This window comes from Neolamprologus multifasciatus, unplaced genomic scaffold, assembly GCF_963576455.1.
Source record: "Neolamprologus multifasciatus unplaced genomic scaffold, fNeoMul1.2 chr13_unloc_4, whole genome shotgun sequence".
NCBI lineage: Eukaryota > Metazoa > Chordata > Actinopteri > Cichliformes > Cichlidae > Neolamprologus > Neolamprologus multifasciatus.
In genome coordinates this window covers 80,758-97,649 of record NW_028181977.1, presented here as the reverse complement: position 1 = coordinate 97,649, position 16,892 = coordinate 80,758, and the positions used below count along the sequence as shown (strand labels likewise).

Genomic DNA, 16,892 nt, shown 5'->3' with positions numbered 1-16,892 from the left:
ATTTACCACTTAGTATATTTGCCAGGGCACGCAGAATGACACATTCTAGATGCAATGCTTCATCATGCGTAGCACCAGCATAGTGATGGGTCCACAGTAAGTCAGATGAGGACGCTGAACTTTTGTTGGCCTGGCCTTATAATAAATCACACTTTCACACTCGAGTACACAGTTGATATGTTCCCAAACTATATATGGGAAACATCTGGTTTCAAGTCCGGGAAAGGGTTGTTGTTGTTCTGAAGAAGATGATTTCCAGGAATTGTTCTGACGTCATAAAGGCTATAAAGCTTTCTGTATCGGGGCCGAACGGGGAAGACCGGCTTCCCGCACTGTGTAATACGTGTGTGTTTAATAAATCACTTTTTGGACACTCCCTAGGACTCTGTCTGCGCTTACTTTTCCTTCCAAATCAAAAAGAACATTACATTTTGGTGCCAAAAACCCGGTTTGGGGGGAAAGAAGACGCGCTGCGAGGGAGCGGAGCTCCTCGGGGGTGCCAAAAGACGGGGGAATCCAGGAGGGGACCCACTGAGTGACAAAAACCCGGGACATAAAATGTCAGTAGCACCTGTTGAATAATTTTTATCCAAAGGTACTAAATGCGAAGTTAAAACTAAATTGAATGTTCACTCAGGGGGGCCTTCTGCTGGGTTCTGTCCGTAGTGATTTTATTTAATTAGGACAATTAGTGGTAAAAGTTTGATGAAATTCTCGCAAAAGTTATTGTTGTTTATTTTAGGGGGTTTTCTGTGTTTTTTGTGAGGTGTTTTTTGTGGTGTTAAAGCTAAGAGGCTTGGTTTATGTGCCTTAAGTGAGAGTGTGGAGTTAGATGCCAAGCACTCTTTAAGGTTAGGGGAATTCGGACTCATTGGGTGGTAGAAACGCGGTTTTGGGCGTCAGGTAAATAAAAACTGAGGGGCTGAGAGTCCCCAGGGACGCTTTTAAACAGTGTATAAATTAACCTAGACCGGGGTGAGACCCCGTAGAGCACAGTGTTCAGCGTTTAGCAGCGACAGGTAATCGTAGACATGCGGTTGCCCCTGGTGACGCCCAGGTAGCTCGGGTGGCCTCCCGCGGGACTTCGGACACCCGTTAAAGGCCAGGTAATCAAGGATTACCTTTTACTGTGCTGTTTGGCTGAAGGGTGAGACCCGGCCGTGACTATTAACGTGGGTGACAGTGAGTTTTAAGTAAAGCTGAACACGTGAGGTTGATTCCTTGACGCGAGACGTGGAGCGACCTGTCAACTTGCGGGGAGTGGTTTTAAATTAATTAGGGCTTAGAAATCTGACCGCGGCCGGCGAGGGCGTTCCCGACGCGGGGTTATTGATCATCAAGGCTGGTTCTGAGGACCAAGGTGAAGCCTGGGCTTAGGGCTTTTAAATTAGTCAAAAATTCAGGAAAAGTGGTATAGAAATAAAAAGAGAAATAAAACACGATAAGCTGTTCTGGCAGGCGGCGTGTTTATGTCTATACGGGCCCGTGTATGTAAATAGTGTGTAAATACCGGTGGAGAAGCGCTTATATTGTTTAAAAGCTTGCATGTATAGGCTTGCGTTCGTGTGTGGTGGAGAAAAAAGAAAAGCGTCTCTGTCTCTCGGTCTCAAGCAGCTGCAAAGGGGGGTGAACCCCGCAGTGTGTGTGTGTGAGGAGAAAGAGACAAAAGGGGGGGCAGCGCATGTGCCCATCGAGTATTAAAGGAAAAACTGTTTTTCTCTATTGGGGAAAACAGGTGGGGTTGGGGTGGCTATAGCTCAGGAGGTAGAGCAGGTCACCTACTGATCGGAAGGTTGGTGGTTCGATCCTTGGCTCCTCCAGTCTGCATGTCAAATATCCTTGGGCAAGATACTAACCCCAAGTTGCTCTCCGATGCATCCATCGGAGTATGAATGTGTGTGAATGTAGTTAAATTGCACTAAGTATAGATAAAGTGCTTGTGAGAATGGGTGTGACTGGGTGAATGTGGCATGTTGTATAGAGCGCTTTGAGTGCTCCGAGAGAGTAGAAAAGCGCTATATAAGAATCAGTCCATTTACCATTTACCATATTTGTTTAACTGTTCAACTCGGTTTTTTGTTTGTTTAATTCCTCCAATTTCTTCTTTAGTTTTATTTCTCTATCTAGGTGATGTTGTTTGTGGGGTGTAGAAAGGTAATCTCAGTCTTGCCAAGTGTTTCATATTACGAGCTGTAGGAAGCTGAATATAGTTGTGTTCTCCTGTTTCTTGTGGTGTGATTGACTATATAAAAGCAATAAACTGTGTGATTGCTGGATGTTTTTCGGCCTTGTTCCAGGAGTGTACAGGTGTGTGGTTTGTCTTTGTTGATGTTTTATATATTGTGAGCTGGTTGATTTGAGGGGATTTCTCCCGTTTGGGGGAGGAGTGCCTGTGTCGTGATTAGTTGAATTATTTTATGTTAAAACTTTGTTGAAGGTGTGTGAGTGTGAATTTTTGTTGGTTTCCTGTGGTTAAATTGAAGTAGTGGATGTTAGAGGTTTTGGTGTCTTGTGAAGGAGGGTGCTGTATCTTTGAGTAGAAAGAAGAGAGTGAGAGTGTGTGTGTAGGTGCGGCCCAGAGGAAAGGGGCAGTAAGCCGCTTGGGTGCGTTTGAGCCTGAGAAGGGAAATACGCCGAGCCTACTTCCAAAGGAGGGGCTTAGCAGTGGCCATTTTGGTGAGGGCAAGGTTTGGAGGTGGAGCTAAGTAGCGGCCATTTTGGTGAAGGTAAGTGAGGTCAACAACAAAATGGCTGAAAACAAAATGACTGAGATCGGGAAGGCGACCCCTAGTGGGGAGAAGAACTATAAGCCACTCAAGGAACAGATAGCCCAACTCAAGAAGGCCCTCAAGATCACCTATGAAGGAGCTTCCAAGGAGGTTGCTCGGCAATGTAAAGACATGGAGAAGGAGGTGAAGAATTTATGTGAGGATCAACAGATAACGATGGAGGACAAAATACCTTTGCATTCGGTTTTCCAGCTAGGAGCTGAGAAATGTGAAAAGAGGATCAAAGATCTTGAGGAGGAACTTGAGGGGGGTTTTAAGGGGAGAAAAGTGAAGGCAGAAAAGAAACAGATGATGGAGAAACAGAGTAAGTACTGTAAGTATGTGATTGTCTGCCGAGGTGTCTCCCCCTGGATGAAAGACGAGGTCAACCACCCCACGCCAGGGCTGGCAGAGGAAGCCCAGGCCGAGGGGAGGTTATATCCCAGCTTGAAGGGACTCCCCGGTGCACCGCCCCCTCCCTACATCTGTCCAGTGCTGACCCTGGAGGGTGGCACTCTTTGGGGACCGGAAGGGAAAACAGGAACAGTTAGAGGGGGAGTTGTGGATTTTCAGGAGGATCATGCACCATCGACGCCTGTACGCGACACCAAGGGGGTCAATACAGGAGTGTCGCAACCCCTGTCGGCGGCAGCTACACCGAAAGGGACTCAGTTCGAGTCAGCTGCTGGAGCATCAGGTGGGGGTATAATTATACCAGGTGTGACTTTCCTCCCTCCCTCTCACTTCAGCCCAGAAGGAGCTAAAGAAGCTCAACCTGTGGCTTCCACAAGCGCAGATCAGGTGACACCGAAGCAGCCTAGGCAGGGAAATGCATCCCAGGAGGGCTGGACTTCAGATGAAGATATGCCTGTGTCGCCGCGGCAGAGGCCATCGAAGGCGAGCCAAAAAGCCTGTCAGGAGCCAGGGGTTGGCGACCTGGAAGAAGGCCAGTGGCAGGGACAAGTAGTAGGGAAAATATCTACTAACCGAGAAGCCGTGGTAAGGTTAGAACAGACCTTGAGAGACTGGGAGGAGGAAGGCGTGCCAGCACCACACCTATTAGCACAAACGCTTGAAGCATTGGAGAAGGACCTCGCAGCGTCAATAGGTAAGACACGGAAATCCCGAGAACTGTCGAACCTGAAAATCGAAGGGTTTGCCCCAAGCGTTCAGGGTAACCCAGGGAGGAGAATCCTCCGGTCTGATAAGGCCTTGCAGGGCCTGAAAAACAAAAGACAGTCGATCTTTGAGAAGAACCGGAAGCAGAGTGTCGGATTGCAAACTGAGGAGGAGTCCCTCTCAATGCCTCTACTGCAGGGTTTAAGGGGCGAGCCAGTATACCAGCCTTATAACATCAGAGATTTGGAGGCTCTGATGAAGCAACTGCCCCCTATTACAGAGGGAGGAGCTGCGTGGCTGAGGAAACTGGGGAGTCTTACTGAAGGAGAAGAACTTGCCCTGGGAGATTTTCGTGCCATGGGTGGAAGGGCCTTCAGGGGTGGAGGCCTGGCAGATGTGGAAGAGATAGCAGAAACCACATGTCAACCAAATGATGTCCCCTATGCAAGGGTGCGAAATGCTCTCTCAGACGCAGTGCGTGAGAAGTACCCGACCCCTAATTCAGGCACCATGCCTAGAATATTGTGGAGCCCAGAACAAGCTCCTAGAGAGTTCATAGAGCATGCAAAGGAACAGTGGATTGTGCAGACAGGAGAACATCCAGGACAGGAAGGAGAACATCGGGCGTGGTTCCGATGCGCGGTGTTAGCCGGTTTGCCAGAACGAGTTAGAGCAGACCTACAGAAGAATCCAGATTTTGCAGTGGCAGATTTGGTAAAATGGGAAAGGCATGTGGTACATCGATTGGAGCTGGAAAGAGACGAGGTGACCAAAAAGAAACACGACCTGGAGGAGGCACAAGGGCAGTTGGTAAAATTAAATTTGGCTGAGGCAAGAGAAAAATTGAATGAGAAGAAAAAAGAAAGTAAAGAAGGTGCTAAGAAAATGCTGGTGGCAAAGCCTCAGGGCGAGCCGGGGCCTGATTGGCCGGATTTGGACCCAGTCGTGTATCCTGATGACGGATGGCCCGCCAATGGACCAAGGCAAGGAAGACCCGCGGGGAATTGGGGGGCTAATAGGTCGTTGAGGGGGCGTGGTGGATCTCAAAGAGGAGGCGGACTAAGGGGTCGTGGTCTGGGGGGACCTATGCTGGACCTTGATCTGTGTAGGAGGTGTGGAGGACGAGGACACTGGGCTCGTAACTGTCCTACGCCATGGCTACCAGAAACAAGTTATCAACCACCACCCCAGGCACAGAGAGCGCCGCGAGGCAGGACATTCCAGACAAGGGGACTTCAAGCTCCCAACCCTGGCATGGCGCCAGTGGCTCAGTATCCCCTGGCCAACTGGGGCAGGGAGGAGGAGCTGTACTGACGGGACCCACAGAGACCCGGCAGCATGGGGATGGCAGACCCTCTGTTGCCGATGACCGTGGAAGGGACTGAACTGACCTTCCTGGTGGACACTGGAGCGACTTACTCAACGCTGAGACAAAAACCAAGCAGTGCCACACTTTCCAATCACATGGTCAGTGTTGTGGGTTTCTCTGGGGTTCCAATGACTCTGCCGACAACCAATCCAGCCCTGACGGTGCTGGGAAAACAGACATTGAAGCACAGCTATGTGGTGTCTCCCCATGTGCCTGTGAACTTGATGGGCAGGGATTTGCTCATTAAACTGGGGGCCACTATCATGTGTTCAGCTGATGGATTAACAGTGACACTTCCAGGAGGAAAAGAATTCTTTTGCCTGGGGACTTTTTCAAAGAACCAGTTTTTGCTGCAAGACTGTGAACAATCTACAGCGGATATATACTGGGGTCGGTTGGTGGATGAAGGCGTTTTGAGACTGTATCAGCTGTGGAAACCTTGGATTATGGCCTCAGCTGTCTATTCTCCTCCGCGAGACCCATACCACGTCACCCTCTATTATGATAAGAACGAGGACGAAATTTATAGAGACCAGTTCCAGACTGAACTTGAGAGTCAGACTTGGAACATATGTTCTCAGAACATCTATGTTGGTCCTGAAGGCGTCGCTGCAGGAGTAAATTTAACCGAAGAACAACGGCCTTGGTTCAAAATGGGGCCTGATTCAGTGCCTCATATCACATTGGCGGTCCATGAGGGTCATCAGGCCAGGGAGCTGGGAACAATGGTCAGGAGAGCTCTCGACGAACCTTGTTGGCGACCCACTCAGATTCCAGATGTCTGGTATTCGCCAAAATGCAAAATTTATCGCATCACTGGTCTGTCAGATGACGCAGTGGTATTGGAGCATAAGCAAATCTCAAGAATTCATGGTAGGGAAAGAGTAGATCATGCTGACGCAGTGGCCGCACTTGCGACTCTTCTTGATACTTTGTGGTCAGCTGGGTCTACGGATGTGGGCCTGGCAACTTGCTCACCGGTCTCGTTCCAGCTAAAGTCTGAGGTACCAATTTGGAAACCGCAGTACAGACAGAAAAGAGAAGCAGAGGAGGGAATTGCAGAGACAATAGAAGGGCTATTGAAAGTAGGAGTCCTTGAGCCTTCACAATCTTACTGGAACACGCCCATTTTGCCAGTAGAGAAGCATGGGACAGGAAAGTACAGGATGGCACATGACTTAAGAGCCATAAATGCCATCCTACGTACTGATACTGTGCCTGTTCCAAACCCGTACACAGCTTTGACGGCATTAACAACAGAGCAAAAGTGGTTTACGTGTATTGATCTAGCCAATGCATTTTTCTGTCTCCCCTTGCATGAGTCTCTTAGGGACATTTTTTCATTCACATACAGGGGGCAACAGTATAGATACACACGGTTGCCACAAGGGTTCGCCCTCTCCCCGGGCATTTTCAACCAAGTGCTGAAAGAAGCTCTTTCACAGTGTCAACTCCCAGAGGGGTGTACACTGGTTCAGTACGTGGATGACTTGCTCATCGCGGCTCCGTCTGCTTCGGCGTGTACGGAGGCCTCGCTTACCGTACTGGGGAGACTCGCTGAGTGCGGGTTCAAAGTGAGTAAAGAAAAGTTGCAGTTGGTCCGACCAGAGGTGACATTTCTGGGCCGTGTGATCGCGCACCAGTCAGTGGGTTTATTGAACACCCACCGAGATCAGATTCTGACACATCCAAAACCACGCACAGTCAAGGAGTTGCTCTCCTTCTTAGGTTTAACGGGATACAGCCGTCAGTACATACCAAACTATGCAGGCAAAACAGCCCCTTTGAGGGATTTGGTAAAAACAGTAGGTGTCCGTAACCTTAAGGCTGAACTGCCATGGACATCGGCCACGGAGTCGGCATTCATTGCATTGAAACAAGATCTCTCGAGATCTGCTGATCTTGCCATCCCTAATTATGACGAACCCTTCTATCTAGATGTTTCAGAAACAGATGGGATAGTGAATGGGGTTTTGTTTCAGAAAAAGGGGGGAAAGAGAGATGTACTCATGTACGTCAGCATCCGCCTGAATCACTTGGAGACAAGACACCCGGTATGCACGCAGCATGCCCTTGGGGTGTCAAAGATTATACAAAAAACAGCACACATAGTGAGGGATCATCCATTGAAGGTGGTGACTACCCACAGTGTGGTGGGATATGTTAACTCACAAGCCTTCACCATGACACCATTGACACAACAGAGAGTGAGTAAAGTCTTAGACGCTCCCAATCTGACATTCACACATGAAGGAATCAATATGGCAGACTTGATGGGTTCGGGTGATCCGCACGACTGCGCTAAGAGAGCTGAAGTGGACGAGAAAATAAGAGAAGACTTGAAAGCAGAACCTCTGACGGGAGCTGAAGATTGGTTCACGGATGGATGTTGCTACAGAGATGACGAAGGGCTGAAAGCAGGCTACGCTGTAGTTTGCAGGAAGGGGACTGAATTTGAGGTAAAGGAGGCTGGGAGACTTGAAGGGCAGCAGTCGGCCCAGAGAGCAGAAGTAATTGCTCTCAGCAGAGCCCTGAGACTCGCAAAAGGAAGGCGAGTCAACATTTACACGGATTCAGCTTATGCCTTTGGAGCAGTGCATGTGGAGCTAGCCCAATGGCGGAGAGCAGGATTCAGGACAGCAGACAATGCACCAATCTGCCACAAGAAGGAGATGGAGGAACTCGAGCAGGCGTTGGGAGACCCAGAGGAGGTGAGTATCATAAAATGTAAAGGTCACTCCTCGGGGACTGGCATGGTGGCCAGAGGAAATCAGGAAGCCGATCGAGCTGCGAAAGAGGCAGCCGGCTATAAAGCACTACGGCAGATCGTGCAAATAAGTGTGGAGGAAGAAGTAGGAGTCAACATGTTGGAGGAGGCCAGGAAGGCCCAAGAGGAGGCGGCCCCGGAAGAGAAGGGGGTCTGGAAGAGTCGAGGAGCATGGGAAGAAGGAGGTCTCTGGCGAGGACCTGACGGACGACCGGTGTTGACCGCCAACCTAGCGGAACAGAAGATTGCAGAAGCACATGGGCTTGGCCATGTGGGTGTGGCCCAGATGGAGAGACATCTGTGCCATTGGTGGCATCCCTTTTTGAGGGATATGATTAAGGAGAAAGCTAGGACGTGCCTGATCTGTGGGAGGCACAATCCAAAGCCAGTGATTAAACCGGAGGCAGGTAAGTTCCCCATTCCAGAAAGACCAGGGGAAGAGATTGTCATTGATTTTACTGACATGATTGATGTGGGACCGGGAGGAGTCCGGTATTTGCTGGTGAGTGTGGATGCTCTGACGGGGTGGCCCGAAGCGTGGCCAACAAAAAGGGAGGATGCAAAAAGTGTGATTAAGTGTTTAATCAATCATTACATCCCCCGGCATGGTTTTCCCAAAAGAATTCGGTCAGACAATGGAACTCATTTTAAAAATAAAGATTTGGCAGAAGTAGAACAGAAGCTGGGGTTGCAGCACCGATTTGGGACGGTGTATCATCCTCAGTCCCAGGGGAAGGTGGAAAGAATGAATCTAAACCTGAAAAATAAAATAGCTAAGATTTCTGCTCAGACGGGGCTAAATTGGGTTGCAGCCCTGCCAATTGCATTGATGATAATAAGATGTTGTGTTAATCAATCCACAGGTTTCACACCATATGAGCTGTTGACAGGACGACAGTTTCCAGGTCCTTGGACAACAGTCCCGGCGGAAGAGAGTATAAAAAGTAATAGAAAGCATGCTGAATGTTGGAAAGAATTAAAAGCTCTTGTGTCTAGTTTCACACAACAGGTTGGAGTGGGGGTGAATGCGGTGGACAGGTCCGTCCCCGACGCCAAGGCGGTGTGGCTGAAGGTCATTAAGCGAAAGTGGAGAGATCCAAGGTGGACGGGGCCATTCGAGGTGACTGCTCGTACCACCAGTGCGGTTCGGTTGAAGGGAAAGGGTGAGACCTGGTTCCATTGGTCTCAATGCGCAGTGGCGGACGAGAGCTTACTCGAGATAAGCTCCACCCAAAGTAACACGGGGGGGAACATAGAGGCAGAATAATCCTCTCCCCCTGTGCAGCGGTTCTCCCCAGCAGTCTATCTGGGGAGACGAAGAAAGAAGAGGAGCGTCACGCGCCAAGCATCAATTCATTCCGGGCTCATGATAGGCTAGGGCTCTAGTCTAAAGAAATTGATAGTTTAAAGGAGACGTAATAGTCTTGTACGTTAATCGCATATTTTTATACTCATAATCTTATACTCTTATCACAAAGTTTAAAGTAAAAGTAAAAGAGCCTGGGGACAGTGATCATGAAATTGTGGGAAAATTGGAAAATAACGGGAATGTTGGGGTTGATAAGTGTTGTAACGTGTTTGTTTGTTCATTGGCAGACAGGTGTATTGCCCAGACGCAGAGGTCTATCCGCTCCGGAGTCCAAACCGATCAAGTCGGCAAGAAAATTCAAGCGCGAGGTTGGCTCAGGTGGGAACGATGGGTGTCTCAAGGCCAGTGGGGGAGTCGAGTTTGGGTATGTTAATGGGTCCACGACGGCATTCACGTTCGATTTGTGTGAGGTAATTAGATGCCCAGGAGACGGTAGCAGCTGGAGAACATATGATGTGTGGATTTGTTATCACCCTATGGTATGCTACCCTAAGTCGGTGTGGGGCCCATGACAGGAAGGAGACATTTACAGTTATATAACGGATCAGTGGTGTTCTTGGCAGGATGTGGTTGCTTGGACAGGAGTAGGATGGCAGCCAACAGTGCCACAGGCCCTTGAAGGGATAGCCATTCAGAAAGATTATTCTGTTACACATAACCCTGTCACTCTCTCCCTAGGACCGTGGAGTAAACTCCCGGAAGCAGCCTATGAGGGAGGTGCGTTCTATTTAGTAATAGGGGTAGATAAAGCAGGGACAGATCCAACAGGGATAATTCGGGTGAACTTATTCAATCCAAGATCTAAACCGGTAGGGAATGACACTGTAATGAATCTCACAGAGCAAGTGGATCCCTTAGAGACAGTTACTTACCAGGACTCAGAAGAGAAATGGTTTGTTGCCACAGATTACACTAGATTAAAACCTCAAGAGTTAATAGAGCGTGCCACAGGTTTTGGTGATAGGAATCTTTGGTTAGATTGGGTGGCTCAAAATGCTAAAGAGCAGGAAGTGGTTGATTGTGTTGCTTGTGCTACAGCTCGGCCTCGTCTGTTCACTGAACCCGCTCCTCTGTATCCAGAGGATGAGTGGGGTTATGATTGTATGCTGAGATTAACTAGAGAGGCGGTGAACACAGGTAACTGCACCACTTTGTCAGGATTATATCCGCCAATTGATAAACGTACACAACCAGGTTCATTCACACCTAAAAGGGATAATTATACATGTTTTGAGTTCTCTACAGACAGCGTGAGATATACGTTAGGAAGAATTGATCCAAGCTGGTGTCAGAGGACAATCCCCGGCAGGACTACCAATAATGTAAGTGACCCAAATACTATTATAGGCACCTGGGCAAGGGGTGGGCTATATTATTATTGTGGGCAGTACACCCTTTTGGTACAGGTTCCCCTGGGAAGTGTGGGAACATGTGCTCTGGTGCGCCTAGGAGCACCTTTGATGCTGATAGGAAATAGAGTAGAGACAGTTCCACAGCAGGACACTGGTGTGTTGACAGCCAGACGTAGGAGAAGTCTAAGGGGTGTGCACAAATATGACCCAAGATGGGACTCGCCAACCTGGATTGACTCAATAGGAGTTCCCAGGGGAGTTCCAGATGAGTATAAGTTAGTCAATCAGATAGCGGCCGGTTTTGAAAGTGTGTTTCTGTGGATAACTCCAAATAAAAATGTTGATCGCATTAACTATGTTCATTATAATGTGTTGAGACTCTCTAATCTCACTAGGGACGCGGTAGAAGGCCTTGCGGAACAATTGGGACCGACGTCGTTAATGGGAATCCAAAATCGAATGGCCCTTGACATGTTGTTGGCTGAGAAGGGTGGTGTGTGTGCCATGTTTGGGGACATGTGCTGTACTTTTATACCCAACAATACGGCCCCAGACGGTACGGTTACTAGAGCGCTTGAGAGTCTGAAAATGTTATCTAAAACCATGCATGAGCAATCAGGTGTGAACACTGGACTGGGAGACTGGTTCACGTCTGTCTTTGGGCAATGGAAGAGTGTCGTTATGTCTGCCATGTTTTCTTTTGTTGTTTTTCTTGCTATATTAATGATCGGATGTTGTCTCATCCCTCTGGTCCGGCGAGTTTTGGTAAAGATGCTGGAGAGGGCCCTGAGCTCGGGCTCGAAGGGTTCAGCGGCGCCTGAGTCCATGATGCCCTTGAAGGAGATTGTAAGCTGGAAGGAGGAGTGAGACAAATCCTGGTGTAAGTTGGTCTCGCAAGCGAGCCCAAGAGGAGGAGTTGTCACGTAAAGGAATGTTACTTTTCTGTCACTGTGTTATTATTCACATGCACAATCATTATTTCATCATTACTTCATTAGTCTGCATCACTTATCATTATCATTATCCGGTTATCATCCTTATTATCATGTATCATTTACCACTTAGTATATTTGCCAGGGCACCTAGAATGACACATTCTAGATGCAATGCTTCATCATGCGTAGCACCAGCATAGTGATGGGTCCACAGTAAGTCAGATGAGGACGCTGAACTTTTGTTGGCCTGGCCTTATAATAAATCACACTTTCACACTTGAGTACACAGTTGATATGTTCCCAAACTATATATGGGAAACATCTGGTTTCAAGTCCGGGAAAGGGTTGTTGTTGTTCTGAAGAAGATGATTTCCAGGAATTGTTCTGACGTCATAAAGGCTATAAAGCTTTCTGTATCGGGGCCGAACGGGGAAGACCGGCTTCCCGCACTGTGTAATACGTGTGTGTTTAATAAATCACTTTTTGGACACTCCCTAGGACTCTGTCTGCGCTTACTTTTCCTTCCAAATCAAAAAGAACATTACACTGGGCAGTTCCTACCAAAGACCAGACTTCTCAGACTGCTGTGCATGCTCTTTGGGCTCACGTGATTCAGACCTTCGGTTGCCCGACCAGGCTACACTCAGATAGAGGTGGAAGTTTTGAGTCTGCCCTGATGTACCAGCTGTGTAAGTGCTATGGCATTACGAAAAGCAAGACCACCCCATACCATCCGGCTGGAAATGGTGGGGTTGAGAGGATGAACAAGACATTGCTGCACATGCTTCGGTCCATACAGTCAGAGAGACAACAGAGGTGTCCAGAATATCTCCCACAGCTCTTACAAGCATACAATAATACTGTCCATAGTGCCACAGGGTATGCGCCGTCGTACCTGATGTTTGGGCGGCATTTGAGACAGCCGGTGGATTTAAACCTAGGTGTTGAGCGGGAATCCCCATGCCACGACCTGGGAGGGTGGGTTAAGGACCATCACCAGAAATTATCTTTTGCCTATGAGATGGCTAGGAAGAAGGTGAAGGCAGCAGCCACCCAAAACAAGAGGGCTTATGACCGAAGTGTGCGGGCCCTGCCATTGGTGCCAGGCGAGAGAGTTTGGATAAGGGACAGGAATAGGCAGGGACAAGGCAAGTTGCACCCAGTTTGGAGCTCAGAGCCGTATGTGGTAGTGGAAGAGGTTGGCAATACAGGTGTAGTGTATGGGGTGCAGCCGGAGAAAGGGGGGGGGGGGGAGAAGGTCCTCCATCGGAATGCACTAAAGTTGTGCATTACCCCTGCAGCAGACTACCACTCAGAGGGGCAGGGAGTCAGCCGTGAGGGAGAGATGCTAGTTGAGCCTCCATTTTATGGTGTTGCGCCTAGCGCTCCAGCCCAGCGGCCAGGAGAGTTGTCAGAGGTGCGCCGCTCAACGAGGCCTAATTTTGGTCAGCCACCCGCCCGTTACAGGTCGCTTGACTAGTGTGACAGGGACTGTCACAGGTAAAATGTGGGGGGATGTCACACAGTGGAAAATTGTGTTTTTATATTTTGTTTTGGGATTACTGTGTGTTGGTACATAGTGTCGATTTTATTTGCATGTTTTTATTGTAATAGTGATATTGCATGTTTTTTTTTAATTGATATTCTTATTGCATGATTTTATCCCCATATTTATAGTGTGTGTTTGGTGTTGTATAGTATTTTTATTCCACTGTGTATTAAGCGGACAATTGTAGGCACCTGTTTGGTGGGGGCGTTCCCCGAGGTGGCCTATCTGCCGCCAAACGGACTTAAGGGGGATAGTGAGCACAAAGACGGCAGAGGAGAGACACACGAGAAGCAGGAAACAAAACGTGTGCAGCCCAGCACCTGTAAAGAAAGACCGGCCTGCCTGTGGGACGTCACGAGATATCCGACGATCGGCCAGCATAACCCGGCGATCCAGTGCAGACGGACAAAATAGCAACAGTGGGAGGCGACGCGTGAAATCCACAGTAGGGCAGGGGGACGCCTCTGCCTGCATTTGTGAGTATCGCTTTCCCACTGTTGGGCGCTAGGCGTAGCTTTGCCGGGGGAGGATAACAGCGGCTGCGCCGACAACGTTGCTGGCCCGTGTCTGTTGTTTCAGGGCGGGGCTGCGAGGGAGGCCGTGTGCAGGTGCGGAGAGTGGCTGGACTGCGCGGCCGCGTACAGTCAGGCGGAGATAGGAGCCTCCTCCCTGGTCTGCTGCTGGCGAGTTTTACCATCCCGGAAGAGGAGTTCCTCTCCTGTCTCTTCTCCAGCTAAGGAACATTTGCCCGCATGTGTGTGGCTGGACAAGAGGGAATATAGGACTCTGGGGGGGAAGTTTTTATCATACAAAAAAACCCATTTATTTAGTTTTGGTTTTTAGTGTATAGTTATTCCTGCCGGCAGGGCTTTTAGCTGGTTGTGAACATTATTTTTATTGTGTAGCGGGGATTTTAGCCTGTATTTGGGGGTTCTGACTGTGTTTTACCCTAAAAATAAATGGTGTGTTTAAAGCTGGCTTAGCTTCTGTTCTCCGAGCGCTGACCCACTCACTCCCTTTTCCGCTTGCATATATATACGGACGTGGTGGTTAAGATTTAGGTCCACCAGTTTAGCGGCTACATATACATACAAACAAAGAGTACCTTGCCTGTGCGTTGTGTAAGTATGTGTGTGTGTGTGTGTGTGTGTGTGTGTGTGTGTGTGTGTGTGTGTGTGTGGGGTCAGAGTTTGACCCCATAAAAACTTCCCTAAACCTGCTGGTCTGGAAGTCCAGCAGTTCATCTAAACAAAAGGCACTTAGACTAAAACAGATATAGATACGTTCATCCTACCACAAAACAATAAGAGCAGGTACGACCTCTCCCATATTCCCAGGATGTGCGTGTGAATGCCAGAACACTCTGGAATGCACACAAAGTCTTTGCAGACTCCTAAGGATCAACCCTCTACCAACATGACATTGATTATAAAACTCTAAGCATATATGAGTAGATATTTCTAAGCATAAATGACAATCAACAATATAACCCTGACAAGCTTCATGTCTTATAAGTCTTACAGATTGATGTCATTTGTGTCATACAGCTTGATCTCATGTATGCCCTCAGCTTGAAGTCCTGGATCGAGACAGCTTGATGTCATGTCTGCATACAGCTTCATTTCATGTATGGTATCCAGCTTGATGTTGTCATGGTCTGGGTGCGTACCTGTAGGTTTCCAGTAGCGGTCCGCTTCCTTTGGGATCGGAGATCGGTTGCTCCTCCCTGGCTGAGCACCTGTGGGCAATTATTCCAGCAGCATATAAGATCTGCGCACTCAATCAGTCATGGCCTGAGTATCAGGATAGTCAGTGATGTTTTATTGCTCAGTCCAGATCCTGTGTGAAAACTTACCTGCTTTTTCCTGTCTTCAGAGTCGGCTCCTGGAGTGGGGTTCTCGCCTCAGTCATCCCCGCTTTTCTGGACCTGGGCCACCAGCTGCTGGTACAGCATTGCTAACTAGCCTGAAACTCACCTGCCTGCCTCCCCGCACCTCCACCTCATCTGGGCCTTGCCCCCCACCTGTCCCCTTCACCTGAAACCAATGCCCTGGTCTCTTCACAGTATTTTTCCCAGCCAGCTTCCACCTCCCCACTGCCACAGCTGTCCCGCTGTATTCTAGAGCTGTCTAGTTTTAATTTAGTTGCCTTAGTTTTGACAGCGCACCCACTAGTGTAGTGGCTTCATTTAAATTTGGCTTGTGTGTTTAATTTGTGGGGGAAGAAATGAACCTTTTTGTTCACTTACTGTCTCGCTTCCGGTTTGGATCTTGCACTTGTGTCCATCCCATTTACCTCGTGCCGCTGGGCCGTGACAGATGTCATATATGGCATACAGTATGATGTCATATAGGCATACAGTATGATGTCATATAGGCATACAGTATGATGTCATGTCAGGCCAATGGTCAATGGTAACTTTTATTGTGCCTAACGGGAAATTGATTTGCAGTATGTCCGTACAAATGAACAATGAACAACCTAGATTTTTCATCAAAAAAGTGCAATGTGCAATGGCAACAACACTTATGGTTTAGTGTTATTAACTATGATAATAGAAGTAGGTACAAAAGACAATCTATGTCTCTTTGTCTTCACTGCAGGCACTTTATATATTATATATATTTTTATAACGATGACCTGATGGAAGCAGTTGAAAATCATTAAAGAGAGGATGATCTGAACACAACAGGACAGAGGTTGCCTTCCTCAGCACCTGCCTGTTATAAAAGTCCACAAGCTGCACCTGAGACCTCCCTGAAATCTTGCCAGCCAATTTAACCAGGTTGTTAAGTCTGGTCTTATTATTCAGGGACATATTACCGTACCAAGCAATGATACAGAAAGTTAAAACAGATTCAATAAAACGTTTATAAAAAAGAGTCATCATTTTAGATGAAACATTAAAACCTCTCAACCTCCTTAAAAAGTGCAGTCTTTGTTGAACCTTTTTCACTGTAGCAGCAACATGTGACTCAAAGGACAGAGTCTTATCAAGAACAACCCCCAAATACTTATAACTGTCCACCAGTTCAATGGCTGCACCATTTACCACTGTTAGTGCAGGATGGGGGGATGTCTTCCTGAGGTCAATAACCATGTCCTTGGTTTTCAAGGTGTTAATCATTAGGAAGGACTGATCACACCATGAAAACAAACTCATCCACAACAGGCCCATGGGAATCCTCTTCACCATGAAGGAGGCTTACAATGACTGTGTCATCTGCATATTTAATGAAATGCCTGTTGGCCTGTGTACTGCGACAGTCATTAGTGTACAAAATATACAGTAGAGGAGAGAGACAACAACCTTGTGGTGAGCCCAAGGGCGTAGATTTGGTTTTGGCATTGGTGGGGACGGATGATTCAACCACCAAACCCTGCCCTGTTTCTTGCTTTTTCCTTTTTGTCTTTGCTTCTTGATTTAAAAAAAGGAGAAATATACTTGCCTACATATGCTATTCTTCATGCTTTTAAACCATTTAAAATTACGATTCATAGTTTTACATTTGAATTATATAATGTTAAATTACTATTAAACAAATGACTGACTAAGTATTTTAGAGTTTAGTTCAACCATAATCCATATAAATCAGGTATCATACAAACATAGCTTCAAATACAGTCATGACAATAAAAGAATATGACTTTAAGGACTTAACGA

At 47.8% G+C, this 16,892-nt stretch overlaps 3 protein-coding genes across 3 annotated transcripts; all 3 read left to right on the top strand.

The window, feature by feature from the left end:
• The first annotated feature begins 2,057 nt into the window (after positions 1-2,057).
• On the top strand, positions 2,058-5,201 carry LOC146490402 (uncharacterized). Its single transcript, XM_085153238.1, has one exon. The coding sequence runs from the start codon at positions 2,748-2,750 to the stop codon at positions 5,199-5,201; it is 2,454 nt and encodes an 817-aa protein (XP_085009364.1). The 5' UTR covers positions 2,058-2,747.
• Positions 4,642-7,218, top strand: LOC146490401 (uncharacterized). The gene is made up of 2 exons (XM_085153237.1): positions 4,642-7,052; positions 7,195-7,218. The coding sequence occupies exons 1-2, from the start codon at positions 5,226-5,228 to the stop codon at positions 7,216-7,218; spliced, it is 1,851 nt and encodes a 616-aa protein (XP_085009363.1). The 5' UTR covers positions 4,642-5,225.
• Positions 7,219-7,488: 270 nt separating this feature from the next.
• LOC146490400 (uncharacterized) lies at positions 7,489-11,672 on the top strand. Its single transcript, XM_085153240.1, has 2 exons — positions 7,489-10,714; positions 11,140-11,672. The coding sequence occupies exon 1, from the start codon at positions 7,518-7,520 to the stop codon at positions 9,288-9,290; it is 1,773 nt and encodes a 590-aa protein (XP_085009366.1). The 5' UTR covers positions 7,489-7,517; the 3' UTR covers positions 9,291-10,714; positions 11,140-11,672.
• The last annotated feature ends 5,220 nt before the right edge of the window (positions 11,673-16,892 follow it).